Genomic DNA, 19,693 nt, shown 5'->3' with positions numbered 1-19,693 from the left:
GAAGCTGGGCAAAGGCACCTCTGGCCATGGCCTCCACATGCTGCTCAAGCAAGAGCCACAAGTCCAAGGGGACCCCCAAGTCATGGACCACCTCCTTCAGGGGCAGCGCAATCCTGTCCGGAGGTTATGAGAAATGTATATGGGGATGATGATGCTTGCCATAATTGTATTACAAGTTGGCCAGTGAAAATAAGAAAGAATCACTTTGGAGATATTTAATCAGTGTCATCAGTGATCATTGATTTTTTTGTTTAATGTATGCACCACCTATCTTCCTTCTCATAACCTTGGAGTACTGTAAGATATGTGAGAACTGGTAAAGAACTCCTCCCCCCTTCTTATTTCAGAAACGACTGTTTTGAGAGATGTGCTGCAATGCCTCACTTACATTTGACTGTCTGGACTTAAAACTGGAAAGGAAAATACATTATGGGTAAGTTATCCTGATTCTGTATTTGTCGTTGGGAAAACAGAAAAAAAAGGTTTAGAAAAAAGTGACTCAGAATTATATAGAAGAGTTTAGAATATGTTGTTAAACTAAAGTTTTCAAGGTTTGAAATATTAAGAGGTAGGAATCTTAATAATGAATAACATATTAATACAATACATCTTCAGAGGGGAACACACATTTTACTCTGTTGGTCACTGTGAAAAAACATCTTATGTTGGCTGCCTTGAAAGTACACTTCCAAAATTTATTGAATCCTGCTTATTGTGCATCCATAGAAGAAGAAGAAAACAGTACAAATATTGCTTTCCTCTCTCAGGGTCTCACCACCACATGGGTCACTGTCAGTGACATGTTATCTTGGGGAAATTGTTTCCTGATGTAGTTTGTCCTTCTGCTCATTTTATTGAGATTCGCATCAAAATGTAGATCCAGTGTTGACTTTGTTTCTTGCTTGTTATCAGAACATTCTAGCTGGATCTGTTTATTTTCCTTTTAATTGCAATTTTCTTTGTTTATAAGATTGATTCCTTAGAAGAATGACTATAAAGTTGAATCTGTGAATGCTGAACTTGGAAAGCAACAGTGGGCATGCTGCATTTCCGCTTTTGTGTTTTATCATAAATGAATGCCCATAGTTGGTTTTGTGAGTCAATAGTGGTTAGAGTGCTGGACTAGGACCGGGGAGACCTGAGTTCAAATCCCCATTCAGCCATGATACTTGCTGGGTGACTCAGGGCCAGTCACTTCTCTCTCAGCCTAACCTACTTTTTTTATATTTACATTTTATATCTTGCTCTTCCTCCAAGGAGCCCAGAGTGGTGTACTACATACTTAGGTTTCTCCTCACAACACATAAGTATGTAGTACACCACTCTGGGCTCCTTGGAGGAAGAGCGGGATATAAAATGTAAATAATAAATAATAATAATATAACACTTAAGAGTTGTGTAAATTATGTTACCGGGTTTCCAAATATTTCAGTTCCAGCAATTCTGTTAGGTGACCACCGGATGGCAGTGTTGAACAAAACATGGTTTTAGGATCTTACTTTTTGTTGGTGGCAAGTGGAATTGTAAACCCCAACAAATGCACTCAGAAACACTTTTTAGGCAGGATTTTATAATTTAAGTGCAAAGCTTAATTAGTCTTGAGTGGTTTGTAATTATTTACTACTTTTTGCTGACAGCTCTAGCCCTTAGTGTGTCTCATATTACACTCGTAGGTAGAAATTATTCAAAATTTAATAAGATGCACAAATGCAGTGAGATGTGTAATCTTTTATGGAAGAATCTATTTGGCATTGGACACCGCATCAGAAATAATCCATTCCTGAAGCCTCTTTCGGAATACAGAGCTTGATGTGTGATTCTTTATTGAGGCGCTTCACGCGATCCATGTGAAGGGCCAGACGGGGTTTGATAGGGAGAGCAGGCTCAGCACACTCTCCCCGCAGACGAGCAGTCGCTCATTGCTGGGCGGCCAGATCAGCCGCCCAGATGAGTGGCTGCTCTGGTCAGGCACTTCTGTGCCTGGCCTTGGCTCCGTCGGGAGGTCCGGGGGAAGGGACATGCCACCCGTGTGACACCCCGAACCCCAGGAAGGCACCGTGAGAGTGTGTGGTGCCTTCCTGGGGTCCCCCCTTCCCTCTCCCCTGCAGCCACGGCTGACACACAGTCAAACTAATGAGGTTAACGGAGCTCTCGCTCCGTTAACCTCGTTTGTTTGGTTGTCTAGCCGCCAGAGAACCACCGGGCTCGTCCATAAGCCCGGTGGTTCCCACGATTGATCAAAACCAGGCTGGGCTCTGTGAGCCCAGTTTTTTCAGTCGTAAGAATAGCTTCATTGGCTCTTATTTAAGAGAGATGAGAGTGACAGTGGGTAGAGCTCTGGGACTGAATATAAGAAACCAGTTTCAGATTCCTGCTCAGCCATACTGGTTGGCCCTAGGCAGGTTGTTATGTCCTGGCCTGACCCTACCTCAAAGAACTCTTGTAAGACTGCAGCATTGCTCTGTGCTCCTTTGAATGAAGGATGAGATACAAAGATGAGATGGATATCTTAGCTACTATCTGTCCTATAAGCTTTGGAGAGAATGATTTGGGTTCGTGAAATAAAACACAATTCTTAATCTGCCTCTTTTCATATAATTTCTCTGTAGGTATCTTGAATGTTAAGAATTTATCCACTTTTGTAATCTTCATAGAACTGTGTAGTCCATGCAAGTGAAATACATTGTTTGGTGATGTGGCAGCATCCGCATATACCAATAGAACTGATTGAGCAGTGGGGGGGTGGGGGGGTGTATGTGTATGTGACCACACACACACACGTGTACGTGTACACTTCATGGCGGTTCCAGATACCGGATACTTTTCTTGTATATTTTGAGACTTTCTTCTTCTTTAAATAAAACTATAAAATTTGATCAGGGCTGGAAAAACCTTCAGCTTCCTAAGAGCCAATATCAAGTATTCACATACCCAGGCAGTGGGGGTATGAGAGTTTTCAACTGCATCTGAGCTATATTCTGCATGGAGAATTCAATCTTTCTTGCTTTCTCTGTATCCAGAAGCACAGATGGCATTTCTGTGAGGCTGATTAATTTTTAATGAGCTCTGATTCAGTGGTGGTATTTATAGTAGTTCTTCACAGACTAGGGGAGAATATCAAACAATAGTAGTGAGCATGAAAGGCACAGAAACAAACACGTTTAAGGTCTATTTTATTTTAATGCCTCACATGGGAAATATCGAGAGATTAAAATATTTGTGTCGAATGTGTGGTATGCTGTTTTTGTTTGGCTTTAATTTTTGTTTTCATCCTGCATAGACTTATGGATGGTTTTGGATTGCTGTCTATGATTAGCTAAGTGCTGTCTTCTCACCAGATGTTTCTGAATTGGCTTGAATATGTTGCTTCTGCTGTAAGCATGTATGATTACTAGATTCAAATAGTGTTACTGAGGTTTTAGGATTATAATTTATACATGTGACATGAAAAGCAGGAGAATAAGCAAAGCAGGTTTACCGGTGCAGCAGACATAAATCATATGAATAATGTATTTCTCATTTCTATATACTTGAGTCCATCACGGGAGTGGGAGGGATTACCTGCATTTGTCGCATTTGCTCCAGTTTTCTGCTGTAGGTTTCTTTTTGGGGCCATTTGAGTTATGGACGGTGTCTGGAATTATAGATGCACTACAAGTTTACTGTTAGTGGTTCATGCTAAGTTCAGATTCCTGGAGTGCAGTATTGATTTCCCCTTTTAGAATATCCAGTGTCTATCCTGAATTACCGTTAATGCCGTTTGCGAAGAAAATTGCTTAGATACATCATTGTTTTATGCCTTTGGGGACTGGCTTTCATTTTTGTACCCAGTGTGAAGAGCTATTCTTGACCTTGTGCATGCCCTTCCCTGGCCTTGCCCTGCTCTCCCAGGCAGAAATGGAAAAATAATGTCTCAGCCACCACAATACCAACTTGTATCTGTCTGGGATCTCCTTGAACTTGTTCAGTTTTAAGGTGAGGCAGATTCCATCTTATCTTAATTATTTATTTTCTCTCTGTGTAAACTGCCCTGAGCCATTTTTGGAAGGGCAGTATAGAAATCAAATGAATGAATGAATTATGGGTCTCGGTCAGGAGTAGGCAATCTTGGCACTCCAGCTGTTGTTGAACCCCATCATACTCAGGCACAATAAATAAATTGTGACTGGGGGTTATGGGAGTTGTAATTCAACAACAGGGTGTTGTCTACCTCTGACCTAGGGTGATCAGACAAGCAGAGAAATGTGGTCCTGTGCCAAGATAGATGCTACATTCTAAATGCTCTCCCCAGTTAGAAATGCACGAGCTGCATTTTATTTGCTTGTGCATATTGTGGTGGTGTGGGGAGGATGAATTCAGAGCCCTCATATCTATCTTGTACCTTTCTCCCTGTGGGTGAATCTATGGTGAATCTATTCCTCAATTTTTAAGCATCTACATGTTTGGGTCACTGATTTCAATTGAATTGACTCCGCAAGTAAGAGAACATAAGATCTCAACCTGAATGTTCTGCTGAAGAGAAAAACAGGGCCCCTTAAACATCTAGACAAACATTTCTCAGAAAGCAGATATTCTATCCTATAGTTAAATCTAACAGCTACGCTCCAGTTGCTCCAGATGTTAACAGGGTGTGTTACTGTCAATAAGTGAGATTCTTATGGCTCGAGTTCTCTTTTGAGTAATTCACCTCCAACAATCGTGCTCTCTGGCCATGTTTATCCTGTTCCCAACTCAGTTTATCTGCTCTATTTACTAAAGCATTAACTTAGAGATGTCAAAAGAGCTCAACAAGTTTGGGATAGGCTTCTTCAAATCTTTCAGATACTCTGAACAAAGATTCCTTTAGAAATCTCTTGCAGCCTGTGACGTGAATCTGAGCTTCAAAGTGCAGATCTATGATCTCCACCCCGCTATATTCTCTTACTTGCGGAGTCAATTCAATTGAAATCAGTGACCCAAACATGTAGATGCTTAAAAATTGAGGAATAGATTCACCATCTTATTTACTCTGTTCTGTCAATGTCCTATAAATATGGAACCACACCAGGCTGCAAAAGAGTTAATGGTTGCTGTTTCCACGCTATTAAAGAAACTAAGGAGAAAGCAGTGATGATTGAGTCTCTTGTGTGTTTGAATCTGTCACCTTGTGTTGTTTCTTCTGTACCAGAGAAACCCTTTCTGGTAGGAGCTACTTCAGCACCTTTGGCCAGAGAAGATCCTGCTAATTACATAGTGTCAGAAGAGCACCCTTTAAAATGCTGTTTTTAAAGCTTTTGTAGCATATGTATTTGAGTATAGGCATCTTTTTTAAAAAAAGGAACTTCCTATTTTTATTTTGTGAGGCCTCTAGAGTTGAAGTTTTTCTATGAAACATTTTTTGCTGACTAGTGGGGAAAATTGCTTCAGTTCTTTTATGACTGGTGCATGCATTAAGGCTTCAAGTGATGATTCCTTGTATCATTTTATTGGTTAACTTATCATTGAAAGCCAGAAAGCCGGCTGGACGTGATACAAGATCACATATGGAATTTTCTTCTGCTTGCCTCCAAGCATTATTTGAGCCCTCACACACCAAAAATGCAGTCAGGGGGCGGACAGGGGAGAGACGAGGGAATATTTAGCAAACCTGATATGAAAGCCATTATTTTTACGTTCTTCTGCTTTACTGGCTCATTTGTAAGAGCTCTTTCAGATACAGAGATCCACTATGGAATAATGATGTTAAAGTAAGTCATCTTCCTCTGATGAGCCAAAATAAACAGTGCTGCAATAAAACTAATGCTATTCTGAAGAGTGTGTGTTACTGCATTGAGCTAGGAACGAAGTGGACAGACAGCAGGAAAAGGGAAAGAAGTGGGAGAGAGGTGTTGTCAAGAGCTGTTTAAGAACCTTTATTTTTTAAACATATATTTTATTAGCAGCTGTGTACAATAACAGGGAACAGCCAGACTTAGTTATTTATGACTAAACCCCACTGAAATTAATGGAAGTTAAGTCATCCAGACTAAGTTGGTAATAACTAATTTGTCTCATTGATTTCAGGGTTAATAACCACAGTTATGGGCTAAAAGTGGCCTCCAGTTTGCCTCAGCAAACTCCAGATTGAACCTTCAGTTATCTATAAGGTTCGCCACCGAGACCTGAGGTTTTGCCGCCGAAGCATTACATTCAACGACATCTTCCCAGGTTATGGTGGGACAGACCCCCCTCCCGCCGCATCCTTTGCCCTCCCTCGTCTACATATCCCCTCTAGGAAGTTTCAGTGTTCCTCTATCCTCCCCTCCCTTCCCTGAATTAAAATGGGTGCAGGGCTACTTTGGGGGTGGCAGTGCCCTCACTGGCAGAAGCAGCGATGGCATGGAAGGGCATTTAAATGAATGTAAATGCCCTTTCTCTGCTGAGGGCAGGCGGAGCCCTCTGAAAATGCACAGTTGCGCTCGGCATGCCCCCTTCCAGATCGTGGCCAATTGTGTCTGCCCTATTGGCGTGCTGACACTTTGCCCATTGAACACTGAGACTTCTACTGGGGAAGGGCTCCCCTCTTCTGGAACTGAAGTTTGGCGGGCTGCAGTTTGGTGAATGTCTGCACCGCGATTTAGGGTTACAAATTGAAACCTTTACCACGTTTAACTCCAGTTTGCCATTACATGTGAACCTGGCCATCTTGTCAAGTACTCATGAAAAGGATCATCCTTGTTAGTAACTTTATGGCACAAACTTCTAGGTGGAAAGCAGCAAGATGAAATTGTTGCATCATGCCTCATCTGGTGTGTTTCATGAAACATTCCAAAGCAATATTATACAATACTATATCCAGCTCAGGAGCGGATCTGTTGCAACTGAAGCTTTCTCTTGTTTTTCAAAGAGACAAAGATCTGGGCATTAACTGGAGCAAGTCCAATGGGAAAGGTACTTAGTCCATTAGAAAGGATATTTTGTTTTCATCCGTCTTTTAATTTCTGAGCATTTGAATTAGCCATGAGTCGCTATTCATAAATTAGTTTGCCTTTGTCGGTAGTAGACATTCAATGGGTTTATGAACAGATGCTATTGGCTTCCAAAGTGCAGCAGCTGTTGTGAGAGAAATCTCTGGCATTTCACAGGACTGTAACCTGTTGTTGTAACTTGGAATCAAAATGATGGACATCTTGTCTGTAATGCCAAAAAGCAATGAAATGCTGTATCATTAGGAGGGGCTTTCCTTAGGCCTGCCAGAGTTGGGATAGCATTCCAGTTGGATAAAGCAAGTGTCTAAGAGATTATTTATTGGCTTGATGCAACGTTACAATTCCTTATCACTCTTGGTGCTAATGTGATGCTCTTTTGACGCTGCGTCTGTGGTTTTGAGGGGTTATAAAAGCACAAGAGCAAGAAGGCTGATGCATTTTAGAAGATATCTTTCTGAACCATTGAAGTGGTTAGTAGAGATCCTTGACAGTGTTTGAGGGGTCAGCTAGCAGGACATAGTTGGAGGGGATCTTCATCCTTGGAATGTGTTACTTCTGAAGATTAAGCATCTTGAGAAAACGAACCTTCATTACCACTTTTGCACACTGAAGGTGCAGTGTCATTGACAATGGCTTGTAAGCAGCCCTGGTCATGTCATTCATCGGTTTGTTTTCAAGAGCAAGAAGTACTCATGGTGTCGTCTTTGTTTTTTGTTTTATTTTCTAGAATGTTGTCTTTTCCCTGTTCATAACTTGGAGTGCACAGGGTTCATTGATGGCTAAAGGCAGGAAGCTGCCTTAGACATTGGTCTGTCTAGCTCAGTATTGTCTACTCTTGACTAGCAGCGGCCTGCCAAGTTTTCCCAGCCCTAGCTGGAAACGTTGCCGGGGAGGGAACCTGGGAGGACCTTCTGCATGCAAGCAGATGCTCTACACTGAGCTACAACCCAATCCCCTAAGGGGAACTATCTCACCACAGACAGCACTCACTCCTAGTCACCCATTCAGAGGCAAACACTGTGTAGCAAAGGAGAACATGCATAATCACTACCTCAAGGACAGCTCTCCATCCCCAAGAAATGTACATTTCTTCTGTCTTCAGTATTTTTATCTTGTCCTTCCCCAAAGCTACAGTCTTTACATCCAGTCTAAGAAATAAATGAAAATAACAACATGCTTGCTTAACCCAAACCACCATGCAGAACAGGTCACATCCTGCTTCCAGAAATTGCTTGGGCATTTCGAACCCAAGAAAGTTCATAGTGGTGAAACAGACCACCTTCCATGTTCTTGTCATTCACATTTGAACAGCTTAAGTTAGAAGGGTTTGCTTAGTCCATCTGGAGGTATGTAATGGAACACAGGGAAGCAGGTGGCCTCTGTATTATGTAGGAGTCAAGCTGGATCTGGCTTTATAGATCTATACAGCAATATTTATAAGAACATAAGAACAGCCCTGCTGGATCAGGCCCAGGGCCTATCTAGTCCAGCCTCCTGTTTCACACAGTGGCTCACCAGGTGCTGCTGGGAAGCCCACAGGCAAGAGCTGAGGGCATGCCCTCTATCCTGCTGTTACTCCCCTGCAACTGGTATTCAGAGGCAGTGCATATCAACTATAAAATGTGCTGGAATGGCATTCTGACAAACCAGGATGATATGCTTTGCAAATAATTATGCAGTTATTTCATCTCCTCAGTAATAATCTTTGTGTTCCCCATTAGTGGCCTCTCTTAAATAAGTTTCTCATAAAATGCATTTGTCTTGCAGCAGTTCTCCATTCATCATGCTGTATCACCAGCGGTGGCTGAGCTGAAGTTTCCTGCATCCTAGGGAGAGTATGTATAAAAGGAATGGCCTCATGGCCAACGTGACAGTGACCTCCGCCACTCCAGAGGTACCATTTCTATGTTTGTTTTTATTGTTGCTACTACAGTGGACAGGCGTTTCAGCTTATTTTGGCATCTCGATGAGTCTTTCTGCCATCACTCAGGCTAGCCTGTTTACTTAAGGACCAGTGCAATTCTTAAAATTATCAAATTCTCTCTGGAAACTAACTAAATAAATAAATAAACTATAGTTCTGTCCCCTCACAGCCCTTTCAAATATTTCTTCATATATAGTTACACTTTGGAGCAAAATGTAACTATCTATCAATAGATGTCGCATCCTGTACACAGCTGGCCAAACCTGATGAGAAGAATACTAAGTAAAGTGAACATACTACAGGGGATGCGGTCCTAAAGGGATGTCCTGAGAAGTGTCGTCTTTCATAGGCTTGGTCTCGCTCACTAACTTGTCGCGGTATCAGGGGAGAAAGTTCAACTTGAGCATTTTGCTGGGTTTTGCTGGGCCCTGGGAGTTGGAAATCATGCACTTTAGGTGGGAATTGTGGGTAACATGCCAAATGAGGGCACGTCACTTCGGAAGTATCATCAACAGTGACCTTCCCTCAATTTGCAAATTGCCCACAATTCCTACATCCCATGTTTGGTTCCCAACTTCAGTTGTGTGACCCTGAGGACATATTTCTGGGAGGCAGAGTGGGCTTCAGAAGGAAGAAAAGATTGGCAAAAATCGCCCCCACCAGCTCTGTATTAATCTGGATAGTAATTTCATCTGATAGTAATTTCATCTGTACAACTTGTGTTAGGTCGTCTTGTAATTCTGGGATAGTGTTGTATTCTTTTCTTCTGTTCTTTAAGGAAAATGCTTTGCAGGATCCCAAGATCACATGTGTCTAGTTTTGCAGGCCAGAAACTTAGTCTAAGAATTCTTCTGTTGTTTTTACATACTTGAGTTATAGCACCTAAAAATTAATTTCTTGCAGCTGGAAATAATTTGCTTGTCACATTTTCTCAGACTAAACTTATTTTCCACCTATCACTAGGTTCAGTAATATCAAATGTCTTTGTTTTAAAAACAGAACATGCTGTATAAAAGGTGCAAAATGATTCTTATTAGTCATGATTCTTATGAAATTGAGGTTTCTTTTCATGCCATTTCCTCACCTAATTCCTCACACATGATACTTTTTAAATATGGGTCCTTGATGCTCTAGAGTTGGCTTGTTTAGGCAAGACAGGGTATAGGGACTCCAGCATTAGAATAGTTTGAGGTTTTTTTTAAAAGTCATCCAGTTTTTATCATTTTTAAAAATCAGGCCAGTTTTACAAGTGTGTGTTATGGGTCCTTGTATGCATTCAGTGATCTTTTCACTTGCTAACCACAGGAGCTCTGGTGCAGACATGGAAATTGGCATCCATGAGGTCTGATCTCTTCATTTCAGTGAGGGCAGCAGATGCACCCATGCATTCCTTCTTGTGCACAGATTTGCTTAGTCCGTTGAATGAAGAAGGGCAGCCTGCACGCGCGCGCACATACACGCACTCTGTAGAAATTACTGCTGCCTCTCTCCATGCACATTTTGAAGGTTTCTCCATGGATGCAATTGTGTAGAGCGGGGAAAATGGCCCTCTCTATGTGAACTGGCTGCAGAGATTAACTCTTCCCTCTCGGATCATAACAAATTCTTTTGTAATTCAAGGGCCCACATCTTGGCTCAAGTGGCTGAGGATATCATGGGGGTAAATTTAGCTTTGTTTGAACTCAGCCCCATTGAGTAAGACATGTCCTCTGCAAAAATAATCATCCTGATAAACTTATTTTCCCCTGTCAAGCATTCTGAGTTAGATCCCCAGTTCTAAAAGATTGAAAATGTTAAATGCCAGCTCATGAAAATGCCTTTTATTGAGCCCAGTTCAGCTTTCTGTGAAAATGTTGTACAGAGTTACTGGAATTGAGAGTGCATTTAAACTATACTCGGTAACTAAACTGAAAAATCAACAACAGAATTGTGAAAGTCAAAATTTGGATAAAACAAGTCAGTTCATTTCAGTGATCTAGCATTATTCATAGAGGCCTTGGAAAATGAAGCCGCTGTATTGCAAACATTTGAAATAGGTTTGAAAAAAAGACTGGCAGCCTTGTGGTTAGGATTTCTACCATGACCCCAAACGGCAAGAACCTACTTACTGGCCTGCTTTTTTTGGCATCTTGCATAATCATCTTATTGAGAAGTTACAGTAAATCTGCCATTTCTGTTAGAAACTGTCTTGCTAAATTTTGGAAGTCTGCCTTCGGTTCTAGGCAATAGGTTCAGTTTTGGCAGGTCTAGGATTGAATTAGTGTTACGGTGCTTGTCACATCTGGGGAAAGAGTGCAGCAGTGGCCTTAGGAGCACATGGAGAAACAAAAACCATTTGGGGGTAGATCTCAAGCCATATATTGGACTGCTTACGGAGCTTCTCATTTTTATTAGCCCAAAATAGCACACAAATAAACAAACAAACAAACAAACATATATCCACATAAGAAGAAGAAATGTGAAGATCCTTGTAAAAGAATAACAAAATCAGCTTTTAGTAAAGCATAAACTGACATGAGGCTCTGCTTTGTTTATTAGGTGTTTGGATAAAACCTTCAGTTAACCCATTGGCAGATTTCTGTTTCTAGGTAAACCCATTTTTCCCCCCTCTTTCCATAGGGCAGTAGCAGTTCAGACTCTCTGGAAGGACGGAGTTCAGATTATGCCCATAAAAGCTATGACGCAGTTGTATTTGATGTCTTGAAAGTAACTCCAGAGGAGTTTGCCGTAAGTGACATAATTGGTTTTCCATTTATGCTAATAGTATAAGGGACTGTGTATTGAAAAGCCCAAGTCACCCCAAAACCCGAGGAGGGATATGTTGCCCCTTTCCCTTCTGTGACTATGCCCTTGGACTATACAGCGTAAAATTTCATCTTCTAGATTGGTGAATGGTTTGGAAGGGGGAGATTTTTCAATTATTTAAACAATTTATGTTTATAAGGTGATCTTGGATATGAGCCCTGATTGCAGCATAAGTAACTTTAGCAGTGCACTTCATCACAGCAATGAAGTGCATACAGCATATAGATGTGTGTGTATTGGCAGCTTGGAGGACGGCCATGTGCTCACTGCCCAGGGCCTGGATACCATTAGACTGTTCTGCCTCAACTCCCAAATACTTTGAGGTGGCCCTGAACCAATTTGTGATTCTTGTTTCTCTAAATGTTCTTACAGAGTCAGATTACGTTGATGGATATGCCAGTATTTAAAGCTATACAGCCAGAGGTATGTGCTTTATATTACCTGTAAATTCTTGTAGGATGTGTTGGAGAACAGAATTGGTCAGTTAGGTAACTCTGTGGCCCAGTGCAAAGATACCTCGGAAGCTGCCTTCTGCAGAGTCAGACCATTGATCCATCTAGCTCAGTATTATCCACACTGACTGGTAGGAGCTCCCTGGGGTTTCAGACAAGGGTCTTTCCCTGCCTTACTTGAAGATGTCAGGGCAATACCAAACCCAGGCCTTAGTTTGTTGGACCGGGAACAATCCATGAGCATGTGCACACCCTCGCCTTTCTTCCGCCCCTTGTAATCCAGGCTAAACTGAAAGTATCCTGGTTTGTTAAACAAGAGTTTCTGCGAGATCTAAACACTTGTGTTCCTGTCAACAAGCATTCACTTAAAACTTCATTGTCCTAACAATGGTCTATGATCTTCCCTGCCCAATAATCTTTCATCTCCTTCTCTTGCTACAGTGATCATGGGGCAGATTAATTTTCCTTGTGCTATCCACTCTCATTTGAATGAAAAGATGCTCTATTCCTGGATGTAGAAAGTTCTGAAATAAACTGAGGCTGGATCAGCACGGCCTTCTCTCTCTTTCACTGCCATTTTTTTTTTTAACCCCCATCATCCCCAAATAAGACTATTGGACCTCCACAAAATGCCCAGTCCTTTTAGATCCCCCGGTACGATGGGCTCTCCTTCCCCTGTTATCCCTAAGAGAAGGCATGATAGGCAGAGCAAATGGTAGAGTAGGGCAAGGATCTTCCAGTATCTTGTATTCTGACTTCCTTACGGGCAGAACTTAGAGAGCACAAGTAAACAATGAACTGGAGAACATGAACAATAGACAGGTGTGTAGGTGCGACCAATAGCTGAGCTCAGGAATGCTGTTTGTGACTGTCCCCTGTTAACATTGTTGCCTCCCCATGTCTGACGACTTTTAAAAAGTCTTTAAAGACACATTTATTCACCCAAGCCTTTTAACTAGATCTGTGGTTTTTTAAAAATCCTTACGTTTTATATTGCTGAAAACCTCCCAGAGACAGAAGTTTGGGGTGATGTACAAAGCATAAATAGATAAATAACGAATAAATAAACACCTCTACCCCATGAATTCCTCAGTTTTGAACAGTTCTGTTCTGACTGTAGGACTCAACACCTGACCTTTGCCTAATGTTGACTTTACAGCCATTTGTTTTTGTAGGTGCCTGCTTATGCATTACCACGTGTCAATTAACTCTGGTCCTAATAGACAGAGCAGTGGCAGGACTACTCCAGGTTATGTTGACCCACCAGGAATAAGTGAAAATGTGGTTCGAGGCACATTTCTTTAAAATTAGTTGGGCCCTTCCTAATTTTAGCAGCCAGAATAGTGAAAACACAGGCCCTCTAGGAAGCCATGTAGACACTGAGTTAAAGCTTGGCAGAATGCAAGGAAAACTCTGAAGTCTTGCTAATGTGGTAATGGATAGCTATCCTGTTCCCTGGTGAATTTAAGAAGTGACTAATTTTATCAAGACATGTCTGGTGAATGCAGTCAGAACTCTGACACATAATTGCTTACATCTGTGCTTGAACGAATAGCGTGTGCACTGTGTCTTATGTCCAATTAGACTTTAACTGATGATGTTGCTAACAGGCTTTCCTGGCTGCTTCATTTTATATGGTATAGTCCAGTCAAAGCTGTTACCTTCTGGCATATGTTGGTCTTCGGACTTGTTTTTTGATGTGACATCTTCCTTGATTAAGCATTGGTATGCGCTAAATATAGATGGCTCCTAATAATGGTTCTGAAAGCTTACATTTAGTAAGATAGTTAGTAAGACTGAAGTATAGTATCATAGGTGATGTTTTATAATTGGGAAATTCTAGCCACTTCTGCAGTTATCTTCTGCTTCTTAAAGATTCCCCGCCCCCATAGGCATTTGCTTTGGAAAGCAGCGGGAACTCTTGGTAGATCCCCTAAGGTTAGGCATCAAGTTTCTGCCTAGCAAGGTATAATATAAAAATTGCTGCAAGGAGACACAGTGAACAAGAAACTGAAAACCAACAAGTTCTTAGGAGCAGGAAAGTAACGAATGCTTCCACAAGCAGAAACTCCAAGAGATGAAGGTGTTAGGAACAGCATTTTAATTCAAGAGTGGCTCATTTGTTGTAGAGGAAGAATATGCAGTGCTGCAACAGCAAGGCTTATCAGCAGCTGTATCCCTTTTGTACAGGATTGTTCCATTGCCCAGGGCTGCCCAGAAGCCACCTGGAGCCTAACTGAATCTTGACTCTAAGATGCATCTGGATGAGCTCTTAGTAAGGATCTGCAGGGCCAAACTTGCACAAATCTTCAGTTCCTACTTCAGTCTATGTGTGTTGGTCTTTGGCCTCTAAACAGTAGAGGCCAAGACTGCCAAGAAGTTCATCTGCGGTCACATTGCTTCACGGCAACCTTTCGCCTGTCAGCACAGCAGGGAGAGATTGGAGTTCACTGTAGAGAGAGAGATGTGTTGGCTGACCCACTTGGTCAAAAGGAAGGGTCTCTGTGTATTGCTGACTTGCTGTATGTTAATAATACAGAGCTTACCCGCAAAGTCCACACGAGACCCGACTGGTAATTGGCATAGCGCTTGAGGTAATGGTCCTGGGAAACGATTTCAAATTGAACAGGTGCCCCCTCTACAACCTCTGTTTAACTGTACCCATTTACAACTTGATAGAATATGCATGGAAAGAAATCTCACTAGATCTTAGTTTATGATCTTGTGTTGATGAAACTTGTCAGGTGAAGAAGGTGGCCTATTGATTGCTGTTAGTAGCCCAGAGGGAAGCACCAGTATACAACAAAGTGAACGTAATGCCAGTGGTGTTCAGGAAGAAGGCTATTCAAAATACATTTCTTCCAAAGGATAAAATGCCAGATGTTTTGTCCTTGTACAGTACTTTTGATCTGAGTAACAAAGATGCTTAGTAGCTTTTATACTTGTGTGCCGCTGGTGTTGCACTCTGTCTGGTTTTCAAATAATTGATATATCTCAGTCAGCTGCACTCAGTAAGGCAGGCTGGATCAGGAACCTCACAAATCAGGTTTGTCTGAATGTGTTGAGACAGCAACAAAAGCCTTGTTTCTTGGAATATATCCATACTTATTCATGCATTGAGTTTAAAACACTATCATTCCTGTCTTAGCTTTCTCCTTTCTAATAATCGTGGACAATGAGACATTCTGTTATATACAAACTGTAGAAAAAGGGCATGAACTTTGGTTCTGAGAATTTGCAGCAGCAACTTTTCCACCCAAAGACCTGTTAACAGATGGCAAAGGCAACCTATCATTTGGCTCTTGCGAAAGGAATAGTAATGGTGTCATTTGCTGGTCAGGAGCCATTTGCTGCTTTTCCTCACCGTGCTTATGCCATGAAGTTTAAGGAGAGCTCAAAATCAGCAGTCCACAGCGTGGTGCTTGACCTTTTCTGATGTAAGTTCTATCTAGTGTTGAACGTACAGGCATTCCAGAGGACATAGAGAAGTGTTGGATTTTTTATGAACATTAATGAGTGCCGTATGTTTGTAGATATTAAAGTATTTTTCTTTTAAAATAAGAAAGATACCCGTGGCAGGCCTGTCAGATTCATAGTCCCTGGGGCCGTCCATAACACACTAACCATCTATTTCAATCCACCAGCTGCTTAATAAACACCCTGGTTTGCAACCCAGATATTAGCTGATTCCATTAGCACACATCGTGTCATAATTCATTTCAAAGAGGATTGGTAAAGGACAAATCAAGACTGTAGTGTATCAGGCTGATCTAATCAATTTAAATTTTAAAACAATCCAGTTCAAATATCCTTAATTTCCTGTTCAAGAGCAGTTCTTGTTTGGCTTTTTCCAAATTATAATGTATCTGCTTCTGATTTACTTCATTTGTACAGACATAGTATAACTATAACTATTTAGAAGCAAAAACCACTTCTTGTGAGACTTAGGAACTGATCTGACAGCTCAGAGTTTCAACATTTGAACTACGGTATAGTTCATCTTATTTAATAATAAAACATCTTATTTTTTATAAAAAGATATATTTGATATCTTATGTCTTACAAGATATAAAATATCTTATTAGCATCCCTAACAGATGTCAAATCTCTACTTGAAGACATCCAGTGAGTGGGAGCCCAGCCCACCCTCCCCAAGTATTTGGATTTATTACCATTAGGAACTTTTTCCTAGTGTTCAGTTGAAATCTTCTCTCCTCTTTAACTCAAGCCCATTAATAACCATTTGATTTTGAGCCAGTGGAGTGACTTATGAGAGCACCCCTGTATCCTTATAAATAAGATGGGAAGTCCTAGCAAGTCAGAAGTTGATCATGGGTACTACTGCAATTATCTCCTCAGAGCCCTCACAATGTTCTTTTGCTTTCAGTGCCAGCCAGTGGAGACTTCACTAAATGTCAAAATGATTTGCACTCATCAAAGACGTATTGTTATTATTACAGCCTTGTGATAGATTTCAGGAGCTGGTTGCCCATTGCCTGCTCAACTGGCTTCTGTTCTTCTTCCTACCCTCCATATTTAAAGAGATGGATAAAGCACCTCAAATAGGTGGCAGAAGCGGGAGGGTGGGCAAAAAATGGGCAGGCCGGCAGACTCAGGCAATTCACCTCTTGGCTGTTTACCCAGCAGCAGCTTCCACTCACCCCAGCCGAGCAGGCCCGTGGCAGGTTGTTGGCTGACTTCCTGATGATATATCATCTAAAATGTGTGTGTTCACAGAAATATTTTTATTCTCTTCTGCTTTCCTGTGTAATGGTTCGGCATAATATTTATATATCTTATTATATTTAAAGGAGGCTAAAGAGAAACTCATTTTAGACTGCAGATGCCTGGGGTGATTCTGGATGGAACATTTTACAGGAGAATTTTGAACTCCTTGCAAATAGAGTTATGTAATGGGGCAGCTGGTTTTCACATTTGGTATAGTGGTGCTGGCTGACACTCTCTCTCTCTCTCTTGAAGTGTATAACTCAGAAATGTGTTGGTACATTTACATAACAGATTGAATGTTTTTTTCCTAGAAGAAGGGCAGCATAGATATATTTAACTTGTTCAAATATTTGGTGAGACAAAGCAAAGACGAATGTTTCAGCAAATGCAGCTTCTTTAATTAACTTTTCAGTAACTTCCTAACAGGGAGTTTCCCTGGTTTAGTTCCTCTGACTGACTTAAAACATGTTTTATATTTTAGGCAAAATAAAAGGAATATTGACTCACATATTGACTAATGTCATGTGTAAGAACATTTCATGCATGCGGGAGGGGAATGGCAATTTCCCCACCCACCCCCATTCTCTCCTCTGTACTCTATTGCCCCCTACCCCAATATGTCCCTGAAGATCTTCCAACCCTTAGGGATATATCGGGGGCAGCAGAGGCAATGGTGAAAATTTCTCATTGCACTTGAGAAACATTTTTATTATGAAAAATGATATTAATATATGAGCCAACAAAATTAGGTTAGCTATATCTAATTAAAATATCAATTTGTCTGTAAGTAGACATATGAAAGTTGCATAATCATTGTGAGAATTTAGGCTTAAATATTTGTTTGTTATATTTTTATACCGCCCCAAACTTGTGTCTCTACTGGAATCCTGGAATAAACAGCTCTATGGCTCTTGAATATCCCTCTTCTGTGAGGGATGATGGATGTATTTGGATAGTAGGTACCACCCTGTAGCCTCACCTAGGACAGTACAGTATGTGCCTCCTTAACTGTGGTTAAGAAATCTGGAGAGGGCTGCAGGGTTGCATGCTCTCTTCCAAACAGTTTGTCCACAGATGGCATACTGACCTCTCCCCACCCATGAATATGCGTGTGCACATGCACACACAAGATTTATTCTTTTCTTTCCCAGGGTAATAATAATTTGAATTTATAACACTAAATGTCACTGTTAAGTTTTTAATTAATATGTCTACATAATCTAGATTCTGTCAAAGAAACATTTTAGAAAATACATGCTCTTGTTCATCTTTTAAAATATTTTTAAAAGCATGTTTGGTGTTCTTGGGCTTTCTCTCTCATCCCTGTTGATGCCTGCATGGAGTATTTTGTACCCTCTCACAGTCAAAAGTAGTAGGGAAAACTCCCTGGTCAAGAGCATAAAATGCATATGAAGGCTTTAGGTTAACGGGAATAACACATAATACAGAAGATCATTTTCCATCATACAACCCAATGCCCATACCACATAGCCAAATATTAGTGGGGAAATATGTTTGTTGTAGAAAACCCTTTTCAAGTCTGCTGCTAAATAATCAGATTTCCAGGCATATTTTTATATTCCTAACTGCCTCTTGTTGGAGCGATAATTGTTCGTGTTAATATTTACAGACCTGATTCTACTATTTTTATTCCCCCTTTTGATTTAATTTGATTTCTGTTGTCACATATAGCAGAGGTTTCTACTACTCTTTGCCACGTGAACAAATGCTTTTCAGGCTCTTTGACCACCAGACATCTGTTGCTCACATGCAGGAGCCACGAGCCTTCACAGGTGTGAACCGGCACCGTTAGTGATGGCAAATACATGTTCACCACATGGAGCGGTGTGGGTGGAGACTGGAAGTGCTTTCCCCTCTGTGTACAGCACAACGTATGGATCTTTGACTCCCCACAGGACATTCAGTTTATCGCAGGCATATAGAATTTGTTGGAGGCAGACATCCATCCCACTGGCTGCCTCCCTGTCTTGGCCGGGCTGCACAACCTCGGCAGCACAGGGTTTGTGTTGGGGGAAACTTGCATAACAGACTTGCCTGAGACTCTGCGGTTAAGAAGTGATTCAGAGAGGGCAATCTGGTTTACTCATTTCCAGAATGCTATACACACCGTTGGTTAAATCTGAATATAAAGGCTATATAGATGTGTGGTAACCTGAGCTAGCAATTGAGGAGTCAAGCTGCAGAATGTATTTGGACCAGTGAGAAATAACAAGCTGAAATGAGACTTCTCTTTTTTTTTCCCCTTGGCAGAAGTAAAGTAAGCTTTTCCGTTTTGGATTACGCTACTTTTTGTGCATAATTCTCCTGTGTGCATATATGTCCAATTTAAAATGCAATCAATAAAATAGATCAGAGATGTTTGGTTTGTCGCTGCGCAAGGCACATTGACTCCAGAGCACTGTGTTAAGAAGGGGCTAGTCAGATGCAGAATCCACTCCACTCTGTGCAGAGCCAGCCCTGTGGAATCTGCTGGCTGCCTCTCCTAAAATGACTACAGGCAGAAAGAGGCTGGATCCTGTGCTTGGCTTGGAGAACAGCTGGGCTTGTGATAGCAAGCATGACTTGTCCCCTTAGCTAAGTAGGGTCCACCCTGGTTGCAAATGAATGGGAGACTAGACGTGTGAGAACTGTAAGATATGCCCCTTAAGGGATGGGGGCACTCTGGGAAGAGCAGAAGCTTCCAAGTTCTCTCCCTGGCAGCACCTCCAAGATAGGGCTGAGAGAGATTCCTGCCTGCAACTTTGGAGAAGCCGCTGCTAGACTGTGTAGACAATACTGAGCTAGATGGACCAAGGATCTGACTCAATATATGGCAG

At 41.4% G+C, this 19,693-nt stretch overlaps 1 protein-coding gene across 10 annotated transcripts in view; it reads left to right on the top strand.

The window, feature by feature from the left end:
- RALGPS1 (Ral GEF with PH domain and SH3 binding motif 1) overlaps positions 1-19,693 on the top strand; it is a 167,997-nt gene that overhangs the window by 18,520 nt on the left and 129,784 nt on the right. For 9 of the 10 annotated variants that reach the window (XM_053281811.1, XM_053281813.1, XM_053281814.1 and 6 more), the window contains exons 2-5: positions 348-433; positions 8,715-8,841; positions 11,491-11,598; positions 12,049-12,099. In XM_053281811.1, coding sequence (XP_053137786.1) covers positions 8,785-8,841; positions 11,491-11,598; positions 12,049-12,099 — 216 coding nt within the window. In that variant the 5' untranslated portion in view covers positions 348-433; positions 8,715-8,784. The remainder of the gene's footprint in view (positions 1-347; positions 434-8,714; positions 8,842-11,490; positions 11,599-12,048; positions 12,100-19,693) is intronic. The other variant, XM_053281812.1, reaches the window with a different exon arrangement.

This window comes from Hemicordylus capensis, chromosome 17, assembly GCF_027244095.1.
Source record: "Hemicordylus capensis ecotype Gifberg chromosome 17, rHemCap1.1.pri, whole genome shotgun sequence".
Taxonomy (NCBI): domain Eukaryota; kingdom Metazoa; phylum Chordata; class Lepidosauria; order Squamata; family Cordylidae; genus Hemicordylus; species Hemicordylus capensis.
Note: the sequence above shows the minus strand (reverse complement) of the source record. Positions and strands in the feature narration are given on the sequence as shown.